Below are 21461 nucleotides of genomic sequence, written 5' to 3' on the forward strand. Positions count from 1 at the left end.
AAAATAGGTACTCTCAAAACTAAATCTATTTTGGAATATTTACATTCAGATTTGTGGGGTCCTGAGAAAACTAACACTCATGGGGGCAATACCTATTTCATGTCTATTGTAGATGACTACTCTAGGAAGGTTTGGGTATTTTTACTTAGACACAAAAGTGAGGCTTTTGAGAATTTAGGCAGTGGAAAACATTAATAGAAAACATCACAAACAGAAAAATTAAAACCTTACGAACAGATAATGGCCTAGAGTTTTGTAATAATGAATTTGACACATAATTGCAAAGAGAATGGTATACAAAGACATAGAACTGTTAGGCTAACTCCCCAACAAAATGGAGTGGTTGAAAGAATGAATAGAACTATTCTAAACAAGGCAAGATGCATGTTGTTTAATTCTGGTTTGTCTAAAGGGTTTTGGGGAAAAGCTGTTATGACAGCTGCCTACTTAATAATTAGGTGTCTTTCTAGTGCTATAGAGTTTAAAACTCCTGAAGAAAGGTGGTCGGGTAAACAACCAGATTTGTCAAACCTTAAAGTATTTGGTTATGCAACCTATACACACCAAAGTGTTGGGAAATTAGAACCTAGGGCTATTAAATGTATTTTTCTAGGTTATCCTCAAGGGGTTAAAGGCTATAGATTATGGCTAAGAGAAAAAGGGGGTTTTAAAACTATCATAAGTCGTGATGTCATTTTTAAAATAAATGTATTTCCTTGTTTATCTAACACTAACCCTGCAGGTATTCAAACTAGTACTAACCCTGCAGGAACTATAAGTTTAAATCCAGAAACTTCAAACCAAATAAAGGAACAAGCTCAAGATATAAATCAGGTGGAACCTATTGAGGAGGAAAACCTAAGAATAGAACCTGAAGAACCTCGACAAATTGAAAATCTAGCAGATTATCAGCTGACCCGAGACAGAGAGAAGAGGATTCCTAACCCTAACTTGAAATATAGCTTCAACATATAGAATGAAGACCTAGCCTATGCTTTTATGAGTAACCTAGAAGCTGCCCCAGAAGAACCACAAGGTTATGAAGAATCTGTAAAGGGTGATAAGGCAGAGAATTGGGTACAAGCCATGAAGGATGAGATGAAGTCACTACAAAAGAACAAGACCTGGAAATTGATACCTAAACCTAAAGGAAAAAGTATAATAGACTGCAAATGGTTATAAAAACTAAAGGAAGGAAGAACCTATAAGGTACAAGGCTAGATTGGTTGCTAAAGGCTTTACACAGAACGAAGAAATAGAATTTACAGAAATTTTTTCAGCAGTGGTAAATACAAAACTATTAGGATTATTCTATCACTAGCAAATCAGTTTAACATGGAAATAGACCAGATGAATGTGACCACTGCTTTTCTACATGGGCAACAGCCTAAGGGTTTTAAGGTCAATAGGAAGGAAGATCATGTATGCAAACTGATTAAGTCCTTGTATGGACTTAAACAGTCACCTAGGCAATGGAACAAGAAATTTGATGCATTTATGATGAAGCTAGGGTTCACTAGAAGCTACTATGATACTTGTCTATATTTCAAAGGTACTAAGGTGAATGAGGTTATCTATTTACTACTGTATGTAGATGACATGTTGATCATTAGCAAGGAAAGGTCTCGAATTAAGGAAATGAAAGGCTTACTCAAGACATATTTTGAAATGAAGGACCTAGGCACAACTACAAAGATACTAGGGATTACTATAAAGAGAGACAAAAGCAATGGAAGGTTATGTATGACTCAAGAGGATTACATTCACAAGATTATAGAGAAGTTTTCTATGAAGGGAGCTAAACCTGCCTCTCAACCTATCACAAATTAGCATACCTTATCTAAGGAACACTGCCTTAAGACTAAAACAGAAGAGGAAGAGATGAGCAAGGTATCCTATTCTAATGCAGTGGATTCTATAATGTACTTAATGGTTTGTACAAGACCAAACCTAGCCTATGCTATTAGTGTCCTTAGCAAGTATATGTCTAATCCTGGGAGAATTCATTGGCTAGCTATGAAGTGGTTATCCAGATACCTAGTTGGATCTACTAAGGTAGAATTAATCTACCAACAGCAACAAGCAAGCACTACAATAGAAGGATACAGTGATGCAGACTATGCAGGGGATAGGGATAGTAGAAAGTCTACACCAGCCTATATGTTTTTAATGGGAGGAAATTGTGTTAGTTGGAAGGTTCAACTACAACCTGTTGTGGCACTATCAACTACAGAATCTGAGTACATAGCAACTACTGAGGCTATAAAGGAAGCTATTTGGATAAAGGGCCTAATGGAGGAAATAAAACTGCTTAATGGTATACTTACTGTCTACTCAGATAGCCAAATTTGTGTTCATCTATGCAAAAATCCTATGTTTTATGACAGAACTAAGCACATAGAGATAAAATATCACTTCATCAGAGACAAGGTCACATTGCCATAGACAAAGTGCCTACAGAAGACAACCCATCGGATATGGGAACTAAAGTGATATCCTAAATTTACTAGGGATTGACACAGGATGGTAAACCTAACAGATTAGAGCTAAGACCCTCAGATGGACAAATCAATACAGATATAAACAGCTCAAGTGGAGATTCAGGTGGAAATTTTTGTGTAAATCCCCACTTAAATTGTTACCAGTAAATACAGTTACAAAGATTGACTTTCTTGGCCAAAGGCTTACAAAAACAGTTACAAACAAAATCAAGAATGTCCATCTCAGATCCTAACAAACTTTCTAACAGACTCAATCAGTTTCAAATAAAAACATGTAGAGGAGAAGCTACTCTACATATACATGTAGCTAGCTCCAATTGAACATCCATCTTCTTGAAGCAGATCCGAGAGCTCAAAGAAAGTTGAGAGAGAGAGAAACAGAGAAAAACAAAAGATAGTTAGAGGGAGTTCTTTGTAAAGAAAAAGAAAGAGAAAAATTAGAAGCAGAGAGAGTTTAAGAAGAAGGTTATCTTGTCGGTCCTCTGTGACTTGGAACCTTGTTGAATCTTTGTAACACCACCATTTTTAGTGAAGATCGAAGCTCACCATCTGAGGAGCAGCTCAACGAGGATGTAACCCAAAAATTTTGGGCGAATCTCGATAAATCTTTGGGTGTTTTCTTCTCTTGTTTTTTTTTTTCTTGTTTACTATTTTGGTAACCTAATTTTGCAGTTTGTTTTCTGGGTTGCCTAATCTATTTGATCTCATTTCTGGGTTTTGGGTTGAGTTTGAGGTCTGGGATGCGATTGAGGGTTTTCTCTATATATGGGTTTTGTCTGCTAAGGTTTCTAAGTGTTAAGAAGATAGGTTCATGTTTATGAGATTGTGATTTGGGGATATTAGTTCCTGAGGGGTTTCAAAACTACACCATTTTGTTGCTCTGACTTAAAGTCAGAAATAGAACAAGGAAAGGTCTTTTATGACCTTGGAAATACTAATATGTTGTTTTGTTGGTGTAGGGACTGAGAAGTAATTTCCTACAATAACAATACACATTTTGGATATCATAAAAACTAGAGAACAATGGACTCTCTCTTTCTTTTCAAGATTAGGCATGTAGGCCATATGAGAAGCTCTAATATTTATAAAGTTCATTACCTTTTAATGGTCTAGGCCAAGGTAGTGCTCTAACTCATAGGATACTCACTTTTTCATATATTTTAAGCAGTTAATATGACTATTAATTATCAACAAAATTAATTCTTGAAAAATTTCAACATGTTTTTCATTATCTATTATTATCTCATTTAATAATATTTTGTAAGTTTACAATATACAATATTATTTGCAATTCCCTTTGATACTGAATTCTTTACTTGTTTTGGGAATCATATAACTTCTAATTCTAAGCTCCAATAATTTAATTTAATTTACTAGTTCTTATCTTAATAATTCAATTTATTAAATATAAATTACTCCATTAGAAATTCATAGTTGAAATCTCAAAATTATAATCTTATTTTATTAGAAGCTTTAATTATTTTTGTTGTTATATGAGTTTTGACTTTCCACTAGTTGTTCATAATGAAAGTTAGATCTAAATACACATTAACCTATCTAACTATGCCTTTATTATTTAGTGTCATTGATCATCTAATACAACATTATTCTTTAACTAGTTTACAGTGAATCTTTTTTGTTCTTTAGCGAAATTGAGCACTCAATATCCAAGTCCTCACTCAATACTAAAAAGAACAACTAATCTCCTTCCAATCAAGGAGTAGATTCCATAAATGTACGTTCCAAACCACTTACAAGCCTATGGCTATAAGATATCGGGAGTTTGATGATCTTTATTCTTTTACTGACCTTACATGATAAGTCAAAACTCATAGGACTACAAATAAGAGTACATTACTCAAGTCAGGATTAAGGTAAGTCTCAAGCAATAACTATCAAATTGGTGCATATAAACTTTTGTATTTTAACAAAGCTTACTAGAGGTTTATATTCATCGAGTCTTAGTCCTATACAATTTTTATTGTATTATCATATATGTCACTAAACTAAATAGCCTAGATTGACTCTTTCGCGAAACAGAAGGTAGACTATGCTAGTAATCTTTATCAAATAAAATTTCACTTTATTTAGTGATTACCAATAAATTTATATTATTGCCTTGAATTAAAAGTACTTAAATACTTAATTCAATATTATATTCAACAATCTAGAATCTTTCATGATATAAGACATGTATATATGAATATAAATATAAGTTAAAACATTATTTTTATTTAAGCACAATGATTGTTTGACAAAAATTTAAGGGCATATCTCATAATAGTTCTCGGTACTTTCTAATTTTCATAGGTTTCGATGCTTGCTCGATAGATATCAAAATTTATATAGCTTGATGATTATATTGCATTTTTTCGTAGATCCAAAAGTTAACCTATTTGTTTATATAATGGCCATTGTGGCCCCCTCAAAAACCTTTAAACAACATTATTGTCTAACATAACTACATTGATTACCATTGAAAACTATCAAGGCCCATCAAATTGAGGTCTAACCTATCATCGAGTATTTCATCGAAATATCACATCATTGTGTGTAATGTTAATCGTTAATAATTTAAGGATAATATAGTAATTTTATAAAAACAAAATCTCCCTCCATACCAAACAACGAGAAAGAAATACAAGTGGTTAGTTTAGGTGGAACTGAGATTTTGGGTTCTTCCAACATAGTAGCTACAACGAGAGATTCTCATTTCTATCTTTCTAATTTTCTATCTCTTGTATATATTTTTTCTCTCCATTTTTTTTTACCATTGATTGTCTTACATAATATATTGATTATCTTTTTTTCTTTCTATTAAATCACATATTGGAAAATCTTAGTTACCCAATATAGTTGGTATAAATCTTAGTTACACTATTCATGTTAGAGAGTTTTTAGAGTGATGTTTTAGTCCTTGCTTAGAAACTTGTGTGTAAGAGTATTTCTTTGTTTAAATAATACTTCCACAAGATATTGAAAGGAATTCGATAATTTAGGATTACAAAGACAAGGAAATCTTGCCAAACTTTGATATGAAGTTCGATCTTACACTTTGTGACAATTTCAAGGAGTCATTGTTAAATCAAGTTGTATTGTAATCATTTGATATACATTATTTTCTTTGGACATAGCCTTGTAAAGTAAGATATCTTCTTTGTTAAAATATTTTCCAAAATGTAATGAAAGAAATTTAATAATTTAGGATCACAAAGAAGAGGGAATCTCGCCAAACTTGGAAATGAAGTTCGATTTTACACTTTGTGACAATTTCAAGAGGGAATCATTGTTATGTTAAATTGTTTTGTAATCATTTGACATATTTTCACCAATCAAATTTGTTTTCTTTGGGCATAGCCCTAAAAAGCAAGATATCCGAATCATATAAATATACTCATGTTTTTTTTAGTTTGCTACTTTTTGTTTGCTTATTGTTGCTACAACACAATTAGTTTTTTTTTTTTTTTTTCAACAAAAATCAATTTCTTTAGTAATATCATAAAAAACAGAACTCTCATAAATAAAGGATTATATATTACTCATGAATTTCTCTCTCTTAAAAACCAAAGAATAACATAAAGCATACAAAACAAAATTCTACCAAACTAATAACATATTTTCAAATTGAGGATATATAAGGTATATAACATCATATTTCCCTTTTACTTTCCATTAAAAATAACCTTTTTTTATATTATGGATGGTGAATTTGTGACTTCTTATTTATGAAGAGAGATGTAATATCATTAGGGTATGTCTATGATTACCAGAAATTTCAACAGTACAATGACTGATATTAAGGGGTGTTTGGTATGAGGTTTGAGTTTGTGAAAGTAGAGTTAAAGGGAGTTAGATTAAGAGAATATGAAACTCAAGTGTTTAAAGAGATTAAGATTACCCTTAAATCAAGCTAAAAAATAGGACACTTGGAAACACAAACCCTTATTTAAAATAAATTTACCAAACATAGATTAGATTTGACATTCACATTCACATTCCCACCAAACAAAATCATCATACCAAACACCCCCTAGGATATATCTATGATTACCAGAAACTTCCACCAAACCAAATCCACATACCAAACACCCCCTAGGGTATGTCTATGATTACCAGAAACTTCAACAGTACAATGACAACTTGAGTTTTGGGTATCTTATGTTCGGTAATATAAATATATGTTGTTTGTTATTATTATAGGGAAAGATAGTGGTGTTCTCAATAATTTTGAGATGGTGCATGTTCAACTCATAAGAAACCAATAGGATCCAAGTGACAATAGTGAAACGCAACTTGACTGACAAAGAGTTAAAGAACCTTTCACATCAATCAACTATGGTGTTTATTTAGTGGTGAATGTCCATATGGATTGTGCTAGAGTCTAGAGATTCCATTTATTTATGCATCTCTAATTTATATCTGCTTGTTATGCTCATAACATAATAATTTGCCATTTGGACTAATTGTGATACTTGGAAAAATGATGAATAGACTCACTCTCTTACTTAGCATAGACTAATAAGGCCATGTATGATTCTAAAATGGAAGCAATTTTCTACTTGTTCTTTAGAATCTTTTATTAAGGGTTTATATTTTTTTAAACCCTGTGTTTTGTCTCATTACCTATTTGGACCCTGTTTCTTGATAAATTACTTTTTTGACCCTATATTTTGTAAAATGGTTAAAATAGAACCCTAAACTCGATTTTGGTCAATGTTTTCTCAACTAAAATCACAAATAATTTACCAAACTAACAAATTCAGAAGAAAAATAAAATCATTCTGATTATAAACTGTGTTGTTATATTTCAAATTTTTCTTCATCAAAATTGAGTTTAGGGTTCCATTTTAACTATTTTACAAAACATAGGGTCCAAAAAGTAATTTGTCAAAACACAGGGTCCAAACAGGTAATGGGACAAAACACAGAGTCAAAAAAAGTATAAACCTTTTTTTAATCCCAACACTTCATTATAATAATAATAATAATAATAATAATAATAATAATAATAATCACAAATCCATTTATATTTTATGTTTCACAATTTAAGTAACAAAAACTTTAAAAGATTTTAACCAACTTCTTCCTTGATAATTCATGATTCAAAAAACTATTCAGACATCAGAAAGTGAAATTGCAGGGTACCATACATAGTACAATTATGTGTCTGCAGCATGTGAGGAAAATTCATTGGATATGGTCCAAAAATGATGCATACAAATCCTAGATTCAAAGCCAATGATTGATACTCAAGTATTGAATTCGAATTACATGGAATAATAATCAAGAGCATCAAAAACTGTCTCTCTTCATGGTGTAGGAAATTGTGAGTGAAAATAATTCTACATCATTGGAAGTTCCAAGTTCTCACCTGCATTTCTTTATCAACTATCTCTACTTTTCTGAAAGCATTTGATTGATTTCACCCTTCTTGTTATACATATCAACAATCTTCTTTGCATAGGAAGGAGTGTGTCTATCTGCTCTGCTTGTTTTAGAATAAAAAATGTATAAGGCACACAAACACAAACACACACATGACAACATATATATGTCTAATCCCTGCTATTATTGTTAAGAGTAATGTACCTCTGTTTGCCCCAAAAGCGATTTACGTGCAAATGATTTCTGATGGTGTGGTAATCGAGTGAATACCGAGCAAATTCCAGACCCTTTGGACCAACCTAGACCAAACAAATCCAATCAAACTGAAGCTCTCCCATAGTTATATTTTTAAAAGACAAGCAGAATATTTACCAAATTTAGAAGGAAAGCTATCAGATTCCCTACAAACTTAGGAGCAGGTTGAGAAGGTCCTCTACCTGAAAGAGAGAACCAACAAAAAAGACCATATGCAAGAACACATAAATGAGAATATTTCACTGTTAACGTCTCAAGTCTCAAATGTGGTAGCTGTTATGAATGATCATCAATAATATTTTAAGAAGAAAGATGCAATTCAGTACAATGCACTAAATGATGGTCATGAGAACTAATATGTATAAATATGTTCAAGTACTGCTTGCCAGGCAGTTTCAATATTCTGGTATCTAAATTCTTAAACTGTGTTATTGGAGGCCTTGTGACCAGACACTTACCCAGTTTAGCATTATCATCTGCCTTGACAGTCTCCACAACAAACGGTTGGCGCTGACCCTGAAATGAATATACATTTATCAAACGAAGTTCTAACGTTGAAAAATATTAAGCAGCATAAGGGATAGAGCCAAGGATTTTACACTACTAATTGTTGGGGTGATCTCCAGATACTTCTCAACCAGACTTAGCATTTCTTTTCCACGTTCATTTCTATCAGTTTGAATGGAAGCACGCAGAGGTTTTAGTTCATGCCATGGCACTATGATACTATAGAAGAAAGTATTAAGAGTTATTGATAGAAAGAGAGAATGTTTACCTTACAGTAACATATTGGGGATGTTGTGTCATGCTGATTCCTGAATATTTTGGTACACCCATGTACCCAACAACCAGATCCTGAAGTTGAATAGACATGTAAACAAGTTTAATTTAACACTTATAGCTCTTTTTAAGTGATTAAATAAGAAAGGTGTAACTGCCTGATAATGGTTTAGTCAGGAGTATATAACTAATAATCATTATCTACAAGAAGAATTAGACAACTTGACTGTTGAAATGATTAAAATGAAGCTTACCGCTAAAGCATTTGTGTAGTCAAAACAGCTGCAAAACAATAAAAAGTTGAAACTGATTAAAAAACTATTTTCGAAGCCAAAAGAAGACTGGGACGATATCTAATGTCAAAAAAACGCAGCAAAGAATAACAACAAAAGGTAACTGCCTGTGAAGTAGACACAAAATAACTATCCATTTGAAAAATTTCTTGTTTCTGTTGATTCTTTTACTTATGGTCGATTGATTGCATAAAATCTAAGATCTGTTGTATATACTCTTTTGGCTAGTAGAATTGACATGTATCATTGCATTTGGCACACGAACTGAAATATTTATAAAATAAGAATTGTGAGAGTTAACAAATCTGTGCTTAGTAGTACCAAAATGGCACTGAGGCATTACAAAATACAGAACAAGAAATTACCTATAGCAAGATGGAGCAATAACGTCGACTAAGTCATTTGCAGGTAGACAGAAATAAGGGACCTGCTCAATTAAAATTTTGAAATTGGATGAAGCAGCATAATGGGAGACTAAAGACCAAATTAAAATTACTAGGATTGTGTTACCTCTTCGATGTGACCGTCCAGATGCTTCAAATGGACCTATTAAAGTACAAGAAGAGTCAATTTCAGTATTTAGGAGATATTGTATGATCACAAGTCTAAGCATTAATTATAAAACCAGTCATCTGGCTTTAGACATAACACATTCCTAAACCACTATTAGTGCTGCTGATGAATGAGTATCAGAGTTGATTACATTATCTAATTAAGCAAAGAAAAGTAACAATTGGGGTATTGAGCGAACGGAAAGGAAGCTGTAACACAAACCTTATAATCTTGCATAAATTCATAATGCAAAACTGTTTCAGGTTCACTGCTTGCAGCCTTCAGAAACTTATCAAGTCCTTCTCGAGTACCATTGTCAACTGTTCAGTAAGAATTTTAGTACTGATCCATAATATGACCCAAAAAAGAGTCATCTCATTTTACAGGAAAATATTTAATTTCTGGTAAGCACAGATTTTAAGTGCATCAGTTCTATCACAGTTGTAGAGGCCATATCATCTTATTAGAAGCATGCATGCAATAGTCTTTGAGTATTCACTTTTCTTCGACACCAACACTTGAATCTTCACAAATTTAAAATAGTGAGTAAAACTACAATATTAGTTTATCATTGATCCCTACTTATAGATCATATACATTACTAAGAAAAACCAAGTTAAGCTATTCCATTCAGCGCACCATATAACACATCTCTTATAGAGTAACTGAATCAAGGATCTCAACTTAAGGTCAATCTTTCTTGTCTTTAAAGAAAATTAATTAAAATATAAGGGAGAGAGAGAATGAAAAATTACCACAATTAGTTCCCAAGACATAGAGTTTTTCCAAATTTAAGTGATGCTCCACGGCTCTTAATGCTGCAGTTTAAGAAAGTACTCTGCATTACAATGGTACAAGTCACAACAGAGAAGAAGTAAAGCAGGATACTTTTAATCAAAATACAAAGGATACCTTGCACTTGGCAACCGACACCACAGAAAAGAAGACGCTTAACATTTGCAGCCTGTTTCATAGGAAATAAGATCATTTGACATGCTCAAAGTTTCAAGCAACATCCAGAAGTTACATTATAAACAGGGTATCAACATATCAGAATGATGTTTGGTACAAGCATGTAAGCTCTACTCCCATGGTATGTCCTCCAGTTATTATACACTACAAATCACTTTCTTTTTGTTTACTGTGGCGTGTTGATAGCTGACACACTATTTCAACAACTGTTTGTGTCACCAATAGTCATTTAATAGTTTTAAAAGAACATTTTATCAACCTTAAATTTAGATTTCATATTACAACATTTTATTTTTGTGTCACCAATAGTCATTTAATAGCTTATGACAGGGAAAAAAATATGAGCAATTATATCTCTTCAATAATACTGATGATGAAATAAGAGCACAGGCACCTCAACTAAGGCAAGGGTATTCAGATTGGGAGACAATGTTGGCTTAACACCTTTAGCAGCTAGAACTTCTTCTGGTGTCCTAGGAAAGAAAAGAATGATAAGGGGAAAAGAAAGAAGTGCATTGCATGAAAATGTAAATAAATAAACTAAACCAACATACGATAAACTTTTAGAAATGTAAACGACGCATATTAAGTAAATAAATCGATGCAAACCTTGCTAAGATAGGCCTTGGGGTGAACCTGTCATCTGGATCGCTGTGACAATTTAAAAAAAAAAACATGACTTAGTCACATAGACAAATGACAAAAATAACTGTTAAATCTGATAATTTTCAAGAAAGAATAACTTGGTGTCAGCACCTTTGTACGCAAATTACAGCTTCTACCATGCCTGATTTAAGCATTTCTATAGCTATTGTTGTTACTATCCCAGTCCATTGAGCACCTACAATTAAGGCATGTCAAGCACAAGTACTTAGAGATGTATATTAGAGGGATTGTCCTAAAATAGTTTTGAAAGTAACCTATAGTAAAAAAATGACAATAATATATGGTTCAGAGTGTGTAATAGTTGCTGCATAAGTACATCTAAAAGGCAAACCAACATGCTAGAGTACTTAAAACTACAAAATTTTGATCTTTCTTTATGGTTTCCAGAAAAAAAAAATAGTAATGAGATTGTACTATAAATCAGAAATACAACCAAACTCGAACAATATAAGTTGACTTTGTGATTCAAACTTAGTTATGCAGTTGACAAATTCAGATTGAAACAAATTAAAAAACATATAAATTTATGATCATGTAAAATGTAAGAACTTACCTTCTACAGGCTTAGTTTTCCGAGCATATAGCAGCTCATCATAGACCCCAAAGTAAGTCTCATCTAAGGAATTCACGTTCCTCCCTCTCCCATGCACAATGGGTTCCAAACTCTAATTTAGAAAAGAAAGCAGTGGTTTACTTTAACAACCGCGCTTAACTTGGAATTTAAACAAAATAATTTAGCTGATTTAGACAAATGTAACAAACAAGGCTAGTTTAGTTTCTTAAGTCATCAACCCAAAATAAAAAACCCACCAAAGAACACAGTTTTGGCTACTACATAAATGATGTCTCACATATAAATAATAATAATAATTATAGTGCAACAAGAAGAAAAAGTACTAGTTCCCTTTAAATTTTATAAAAACTAAAACTTACTTCAATTCGAGACATCCCATCACCTAAGAAAGCACAAGCATTCTTGACATGGGCAATGTAATATGTATCACATAACCCACAATGACTGCCGAAAACAAAAAGAAAATGCCAAAATTAGAAGTAAAATAAATAAAAATGAAGAAATGGAGAAGTGGGTATTGCTAAAAAACTGATTTTGAATCGAACCTGCAGTGGTCTTTAGCTGGGTAGGTGCCTCCAGGAGGAATGGGCTTGGAGCGTTGCCTCCAATCATCTCTAAGCTTCACCGAGTTTGGCTTCCCATCTGTTCCACACACAATAGAACGACATGTCGTATAAGAAAGTAATCAGAGAGAGTTAGAGACATAAAACAGTGAGTGTTGTCGTAGAGGAGAGATTACCTTTAGGGGAAGAGGAAGAAACAATAGAGAATGAGAGAGGAGAAGGAGACGAGAGGTTGGCGATGAAGGAAGACATAGAAGAAGAAGAAGAAGAAGAAGAAGAAGAAGAAGAAGAGCAAAAGGAGTCGAGTTTAGACCAAACTAGTAGGACTTCACCACCACCACATATTGCTTTACTGCTAATTTTTTTATTTAAGGATAATATATTATATAAATGACAGTTATAACAGTTTTGATTTACCTAACATACTGCAAGAGTTTTCTCTTTTAAGACACTTTTTATTTTTAATTTAGATACACTAAGACAATTTTTATTCATTGTGTAAAATCCCTTTTTGTTTAAAATCATAATAATATAATGAAAAATTTGGAGCAAAAATCATTAAACAATATAAAAAGTTACACTTAAGTCATTAAGTAATTATTTTAGCGACAAAAATTAATAAATAGGTTGAAATGTTGTACTTAAGTCATTCAATAGATTTTTTGGCGATAAAAGTAAATAAATAATATAAAATATTACATTTAAGTCATTAAATAGTTTTTTTAGTTGCAAAAGTTATATTAGGCTAATTTTATTTCAATTTTAATTAATTAATAAAAATATAAAATATATATAATTCTAACATTGAAAAATTATTTTAAATTTGTTTTACAAATAAAAAAAATCAAAAGTTATAACAAAAAGTATTTAATTTTAAATAAATTAAGTTTTAATTCAATTTGTTGACGCCGTTTTTCGTCAAACAGTGAAAGAAGAGCACGAAAACAATAATTGAAAATGGCCAATTCAAATAAAACAATATAAATACACGATTTTTACGTGGTTCAGCAGTTAAATCTGCCTAGTCCACGAGTCTTTGTTATTAAACTCAAGATTATCTCTAGGAATTCTTCAAGAATGAATTCTCCAGAGTTTTCTCTCAAGGATCAGAATTTCGGTCATTTACAATGGTGCATGCCTTCTTTATTTATAGAGAATGCCGCATAATACTATCCCACATATTTTGGGTAGTTACTCTTTTTATGTAAATAAAATTAATGGCTTTAAATGCCTATGATCAAATATAAAAGGAAACGTCCTCTGAAGACCAGGAGCCGTATAATTGACCAAATAATATCCCACGATTCTAGGGGATTTACAATAATAAATGAGGATTACATCTCATATTTATAACACTCGTATATATTCAAGGTGGTTATCGCGTATCTCTAAGGCTTTAGCCTCCCAGGTTTCCCGTCACCTTTCGAGCTGGAGACATCTTCCGAGGTCACATGGCTTTTCGAGATCGTATGTGCGTCGAGCTCGGGAACTCTAATCCGAAGTCGTCCCCGAAGATGAGTGTGTTCCCGGAGCTGTCTTCCGAGATCATGAATACTTCGAGGTCACCATACTCGAGGTCGTCTATATCCTGCAAGCTCGACATACAATCCTGGAGCGTGTTTCCAAACTTATGGATCCACTGATTTACGAGTCCAACTTTCGAGGTCATAATTAACATGGCTCGAAATCTGGGTATAACATCTTGCCCCCTCAAAAGTATTTGTTCGAATCCTAAGAAAAGGAAACTTTTGAACTACTTTATTTGAGAACTGTACCGTCACACTTTTGAAAATGGACACGCGTCAACCAGGTATTGCTCATTTTTGGTACTTGAGTACCTTGGAAACACGCCCATGATCGTCCGTCTGACACCTTTTCGGCGCCATCTTGTCACTGATCCCTGACCGTTGGATTTTACAAGGATTTTTTTTTCAACGTTCCAGATTAATGCCTTTTTCCCACCTATATATACAAGACCCTACTCTTCATCTTCATTTTTACCTTCGTTTACCAAGAGCAAGAAAAGAAGAAAAAAGAAACCAGAGACCTCCTCATAAAAAGCTTCCAATTTGTGCATGTTTTCTCGGCCAAAGAAACAAAAGAATCCTGGTCTGTTCGAGTCAGTGAGTTCCTATTTGCAACCTCTTCTTCAATCAACAATCTCCCTGCAGTCGCCATTATTGTGTAAGTAAGCAATCTCTGTTTCCCATTTTGTCAGTTTTTATTCAAACTGTTCTTGCAGTGTATGTTTATATACTAGTTTACATCCTTAGCACAATGTGATAGGAGGTTTTGATCCGATAGGCTCAGTTGCTTTTTAGACTCCCGTACTGGATTTACATCACTGGCTTACACCCAGTTTTCATATTTGAGTGAGGTTCCAATTTTTCTGGGTTTTGAAATTTTTAGGCAACGTTTCTTGTACACTAAGTTTTCGGATAAAAACATGGGCCTTGATAAATGCACGAAACCCAAAGACGCCTTTCCTGGTTAACCGCCACTCTTCTTTCCCTTGAATTTCAGGATTTTCAAAAAATTATCCACGCTCCTTTTCTTTTTCGTGGAATACACGCCCCTGACTCCTCAATAAGGGTCTTAATATTTAGTTTGTCTCGTTCCTAAATCTCCGAGCTCATTCCATCGAGCTCGTGATTCTTGCATGCATGGCCCTCACCATTTTTTCTTTCTCGTTAGATGTCACAGAATCTGGAAAAACGGTGGGGGTCATTGCGGGCAATCCCTTACGAGCCAAAATCTCCGAGCCCAGAATCGCTGTTCGCCCAGAATCAACGTCGGATAAGAGAATACGAGCTTGCACGCGAGCAAGAGGACATTCGAGCTCACTACCACCGTCAGATAGACGAAGTCATCAAGGGGAAGAGGAGAGTTCTTCGGGAGGCCATCTATCCGGAATCTAATTCAGGCCCTAGGCCGATTCCTCTCGATCCTACTTTAAAGGTTACTGTCGCATACCCCCCCCCCCCCCCCCCCCGGAGAGCTCAAATTTTCATTAATGGGGGAACCTTCCTCCTCACAGCCGAGGAGAGAGATGTTCGAGGCCGAGCTCTACTGGAGCTCGGTTACCACAACCAGTCAAATAACTGAAATCTTGGCCTTCCATGGCCTCGGTTTGTCAGGCACCTTGAAGTGTCGAGCTCCGACTGGTCAGGAAAGGAGCTGCTTCGCCCCTGGCGGCCGCGACGCCACAGTGAAATATGCGGCATGGAGCCAAGAACATATGAGGGCAGGAGCACTGCTGCCCTTGAAGTCTTTTTTCAAAGACTTTATTGATTTCGTTGGGTTGGCTCCGTTCCAGCTCAACACCAATTCGTACAGGGTGCTGTCTGCCCTGAGGTCCTTGTACCACGAGCTGGGGTGGGAAGGACCTTCACCTCAAGAGATTTTATATCTCTTCTGTTTAAAAAGTAACCCCTCCCGAGCTCGGGGAGGGGATGGCTTTTACTACCTCTCGAGCTACCCCAAGGAGACGAAGGTTTTTGGGGACCTTCCCAACCACCCGCCTGATTTCAAAAGAGCCTTCTTCTGGACAGATGGTCTGTCCCCGTCTCGACATTATTCGTTCAGGCGGATTCGTAAGTATTCTCGTTACCTTTATCTCTGTGCTCGAGACTTTAGTTCTTAAATCCATATTTAGATGAAGTGTTTCGCTTTTCAACTAATTTTCAGCGTCCCACCCCTAATGAAGCAATGAAGAGGCACAGAGAGGCCTTGCTCCAACTCCCTTATGGTAGGAGGTCTCTCTCGTACCTATTACATGAGGGCAAGCTCCGAGCTTGTGGGCTGTTGGGAGAGGGCCAGTCAACCTATGACTGGTCCAATAATAAATATGAACACTGGGAGGAGGTGCCACTGCCCACAGGCGCCCTTCCCTCGAGGAGAGAAACGAGGCCGCCACTTCCAGTTCGCCCAAGGAGCCCGCTGTTTGGGAATGAGGCTAATGATGAAGCCTCGAGCTCGGATTCGGATGAAGGTAAAGTCCTTCCTACCTCGAGAATGTGGTCCTCGACCTTACTAAAACACAGGCCCAATAGGCTAGTATCGTGCCCACAGGATAGATACCACTTCTACATATGGAGTTGGATAGATGACTGCGTCCATAGGTTTGATAGTGGGCTCGGGAAATACGACACCATGTATACCACGGACGAGATGTGGAACGGGATAGCCGTTTAGTATGGGACCAACGATTATAGGGACCTCTCGAGGTTATCACCCACATATAGGGAAGGCACTCCCCCCGCCTCCTCTGAAGACGGGGGAATTTCTTGGTCCCCAAGTTCGAGCTCGGGGGAGAGTTCCAGTTAGGTTTTTTCTTTACCTGGTTTCCCTCTCTTTTCAAACTTATTATTATTGTCTAACTCATTGTAACTGTGCAGGTGCCATGAATCCCGACCTCGACGCTGTGCTCTTTAGCGATGGGGGAGCTGGCGCCCAGAGGAGCAAACGTTCGAGGATACCAGGGAGGTCCGACCAACCGTCCAAGGTACCCAGACGCCGCGAGACGACTCCCACGGCCCAGACTACTGCGAACACAGCCAAGGAACCGATTGTCCAGGTTGATGCGTCTGGCTCGACCGCACCCATCTCGCTGCCTCCCACCGAAACCCAATTAGCAGTTGTTCGGCCCCCGAAGAAACCTTCTACCTCCAAGGTTCAGCTGCCAACGGCCCGAACTCATATTGAGGAGTACGTGCTTGATGGCGCCGCTGGTGCAGAAGGGGCTGTGCTTAGCTCGGATGTCCTTTCTCGAGTGGGTCAGAGCTTTGCTGGCTTCGGCGCCGACCACTGGGATCTTGTGCACAAGGCCTCGGACTGCAATACTCTTTATGATAAGAGTATCGAGCTCACCGCCGCGGTAGCCTTCGCAACTCTATTTTAAGTATTTATGCCTCAGTTCGCAATTCTGATTCGTTCTTTGTGTTTCAGGCCCTTGTCGTTTCAGCACAGCTCAACTATAAGCTGACCAACGAGGTGCAAACGAGCATGTCTCTGGCCCAAAAATCGAAGGATCTCGAGCTTAAGATGGCTGACGAGCTCAAAGACTCGAAGTCTGAACTTGGAAAAATGAAGAACCGTCTCGAGGAGCTGGAAAAGTCGAATGCCAAGCTCGAGAATGCTAATGCCAAGCTCGAAGAGGAGAAATCTGTCACCTTCGACTTCATAAAGAGCGAGAAGGCCCGCCTCCTGGACGAGTATAAGGATCAGAAGGAGAAAGCAGTCGACCAAGCCATGTACAAACTTTGGGCTGATAATGCCGACCTCGATACCAGCTTCCTAGGCCCTCTCGAGGCCACATATGTTGAGCGGTGGAATGCCCGTCTTGAGGCAAGTGTGGCTGCTCGAGAGGCGGCTCAGAAGGATAGTCATGCTATTCATCCTGGAGGGTCCGATGATGTTGATGCTGAGAAGGCCAAGGATACTCCTCTTCCTTAAATCTGACCTCGGGGGAGTCATTTATTGGGGCTGCGTCCCCCTATTTTGTAATTATTTTTAATTTATGCCCATGGGGCTGATACAGTTTCTTTAACTATTCTTTTACATGCTTTACATTTCTTGGCTCGAAATATTTTTCACATTTTATGTTGATGAATCAGTTATGTTTATTTATTCATACAAACATAGTTTGGATTTTAAGCTCGAAACTCGATGCATTCATGCATAGTTTGTTCGAATTATCTGCTTTCGACCTCGTTATTTATCAAGGTCGGATGTTACTTTAACCATGAACTCGGAAGTACTTATATGGTATGTAACGTAAATGATTTGGTTATATCTTTTTTGTTTAGTCACTTTTACTCATCCTCGGTTTTTGCTCCGAGGTTAAGAGTTTGAAACTATTTTTTTCTTAAGATATTCCAGCCTTGATCTCGACTTATTTCGAAATAGGTTTAGGTTCCTACTTATCATCGATTAGTTTTTTGGCTGGTTTGTTCCAAACCTGTTAAGTTTGCACATCTGGTTAACTCCATACGTTTTAGGTTTTTGGTAGTTCGGTTATGTCAGAACTATCTAAGCTCGTGTATTTGGTTATATCCAAATACTTTATATATTTTTGATAATTCGGTTGTCCGAACTATCTAAGCTCGCGTATTTGGTTATATCCAAATACTTTATATGTTTTTGATAATTCGGTTGTGTCCGAACTATCTAAGCTCGCGTATTTGGTTATATCCAAATACTTTATATGTTTTTGATAATTCGGTTGTGTCCGAACTATCTAAGCTCGCGTATTTGGTTATATCCAAATACTTTATATGTTTTTGATAACTCGATTATCTAGGCTCGCGTACTTGGTTATCTCCAAATACTTTATGTTTTTGATAAGTCGGTTATGTCCGAACTATCTAGGCTCGCGTACTTGGTTATATCCAAATACTTTGTTTTTGATAATTCGATTATGTCTGAACTATCTAAGCTCGCGTACTTGGTTATATCCAAATACTTTGTTTATATATATTTTTTATTTTTTAATTTTTTAGCTAATGGTATATATACCAATGATGCCCCCTTAATATCCTATGAGTTTGACCATAGGTTATTAAATTAAGAGAGATTGCAAAAATAAAAAACAAAAATAAAAGATTACATATTGAACAAAATAGGTCTTTTATTTGATGGAATTCAAAAACAGACAAGCTAATACATATAGAAAATCATGGTTACAGGAAACACACTTCCTACACTATTGATAGTAAGGTCTAAGGTGTTCGCCATTCCATGCTCGCGGTACTAGGCTCCCGTCCAATCTCGCAAGTTTATATACGCCAGGTCGGATGACTGACTCTATCTGGTATGGTCCCTCCCAATTCAGCCCGAGCACTCCAGCTGCTGGATCGCGGGTTGCTAAGAATACGCGTCTCAACACCAGATCTCCCATTCCGAACTTTCGATCTCGAACCCTCTTGTTGAAATATCTAATAGTGCGTTGCTGGTAAGCAGCATTTCTCAGCTGAGCCTCTTCTCTTTTTTCTTCGATCAAGTCTAGGGTTTCCTCGAGCTGAGTATGGTTTGAACTTTGGTCGTAGGTTTGAGTTCGGATCGTTGGGATTTCAACTTCGATGGGCAACATTGCCTCGCAGCCGTATGCTAGAGAGAACGGGGTATGTCCTGTTGATGTCCGAGCTGTGGTCCTATACCCCCAAAGGACTTGAGGCAATTCCTCAGGCCATCGTCCCTTTGCTTCCTCCAACTTTTTCTTTAGAGAACTTTTGAGAGTTTTGTTAACGGCTTCGACCTGACCATTCGCTTGCGGGTGAGCCACTGATGAAAAACTCTTTATTATGCCGTTCTTTTCGCAAAAGTTGGTGAACAAATCGCAATCGAACTGAGTTCCGTTATCGGATACGATCTTCCTCGGTACTCCGTATCGGCATACGATGTTCTTTACCACGAAATCAAGGATCTTTTTCGAAGTTATGGTCGCCAATGGTTCAGCCTCCGTCCATTTCGTGAAGTAATCAACGGCGACTACAGCATATTTTACTCCGCCTTTACCAGTCGGGAGAGAGCCTATGAGGTCGATGCCCCATACCGCGAAAGGCCATGGGGATGTCAACATGGTCAGCTCGGATGGTGGAGCTCGAGGTATCGTGGCGAATCTCTGGCATTTGTCGCACTTCTTCACATACTCGAAATAATCCGTTTTAATGGTTGGCCAGAAATAGCCCTGGCGTATGATCTTCTTGGACAAGCTGTGCCCCCCAGTGTGATCTCCGCAGAACCCTTCATGAATTTCTTCGATGATTTTCTTAGCCTCGGGAGGGGTTACACATCTAATCAACGGCATGGAATATCCCCTTCTGTATAGTTTTCCGTCTAAAATGGTGTACCGAGGAAGTTGATACATCAACTTTCGAGCCTGATTCCGATCTTTTGGAAGAATTCCGTTTTTGAGGTAATCAACTATCGGGGTCATCCAGGTTGGCTCTGTTTCGATCATACACACATCTTCCTCTTCCAGCTCACTAATGCTAGGTGCTGATAGGTGTTCTATGGGTACAACATTCAGCTCTTCATTTTCGGCGGAGGTGGCAAGTCGAGCTAAGGCATCTGCATTTGAGTTTTGTTCTCGGGGAACCTGTTCGATTGCATAAAACTCAAAATACTCTAACGCGGATTTTGCCTTCTCCAGATAAGCTGCCATTCTTGTGCCACGAGCCTGGTATTCTCCCAAAATTTGATTAACTACGAGCTGGGAGTCACTATAGCAATGTATAGCTTTAGCCTTGAGCTCTTTTGCTATTCGTAGTCCCGCGAGTAGTGCCTCATACTCGGCCTCATTATTCGATGCTTTAAAGCCAAATCTTAAAGCGGAGTGAAATTTACTCCCTGCGGGGGTGATCAGAATAACCCCTGCCCCTGCTTCGTTTTCATTTGACGAGCCGTCGACGTAAAGTTTCCATAGCTCGTGGGTCGTGGTTATTACCTCGTCGTCGGCTATTCCAGTACATTCCACTATAAATTCCGCTAATGCCTGTGCCTTGATGGTCGTCCTCGGATGGTAGGTGATCTCGAACTGTCCGAGCTCAACAGCCCATTTAAGAAGTCGACCTGAGGCTTCTGGTTTAGACAGGACCTGTCTAAGTGGTTGATCTGTCAGTACATGAATGGGATGTGCCTGAAAGTAGGGGCGGAGCTTACGAGATGAATGAATTAGACTAAGGGCGAGTTTCTCCATCAATGGATATCTTGACTCTGCCCCCAGTAATCTTTTACTGATGTAGTAGACGGGTTTTTGCACCCTCTCCTCTTCTCGAACGAGCACCGCGCTTATTGCGTGTTCAATGGTTGAGAGGTATAGGTACAATACTTCTCCCGTCTCAGGTTTTGACAGGATGGGTGGTTCAGCTAAGTGCTTTTTGAGCTCCTGAAAGGCCAGCTCACACTCCTCAGTCCATTC

At 36.9% G+C, this 21461-nt stretch overlaps 2 protein-coding genes across 2 annotated transcripts; one reads left to right on the top strand and one right to left on the bottom strand.

The window, feature by feature from the left end:
- The first annotated feature begins 1881 nt into the window (after positions 1–1881).
- Positions 1882–2445, top strand: LOC133815652 (secreted RxLR effector protein 161-like). Its single transcript, XM_062248465.1, has one exon. The coding sequence runs from the start codon at positions 1882–1884 to the stop codon at positions 2443–2445; it is 564 nt and encodes a 187-aa protein (XP_062104449.1).
- Positions 2446–7612: 5167 nt separating this feature from the next.
- LOC133819711 (7-hydroxymethyl chlorophyll a reductase, chloroplastic) lies at positions 7613–12888 on the bottom strand. Its single transcript, XM_062253016.1, has 19 exons — positions 12718–12888; positions 12524–12620; positions 12338–12422; positions 11958–12069; positions 11495–11579; positions 11348–11389; positions 11133–11211; positions 10679–10730; positions 10522–10584; positions 9989–10086; positions 9725–9760; positions 9580–9641; positions 9176–9203; positions 8917–8996; positions 8741–8810; positions 8600–8657; positions 8259–8323; positions 8091–8185; positions 7613–7986 (listed from the first exon to the last, which is right to left on the bottom strand). The coding sequence occupies exons 1-19, from the start codon at positions 12791–12793 to the stop codon at positions 7896–7898; spliced, it is 1374 nt and encodes a 457-aa protein (XP_062109000.1). The 5' UTR covers positions 12794–12888; the 3' UTR covers positions 7613–7895.
- Between the last annotated feature and the right edge of the window lie 8573 nt (positions 12889–21461).

The sequence above is a fragment of the Humulus lupulus genome, chromosome 2, assembly GCF_963169125.1.
Source record: "Humulus lupulus chromosome 2, drHumLupu1.1, whole genome shotgun sequence".
Lineage (NCBI taxonomy): Eukaryota > Viridiplantae > Streptophyta > Magnoliopsida > Rosales > Cannabaceae > Humulus > Humulus lupulus.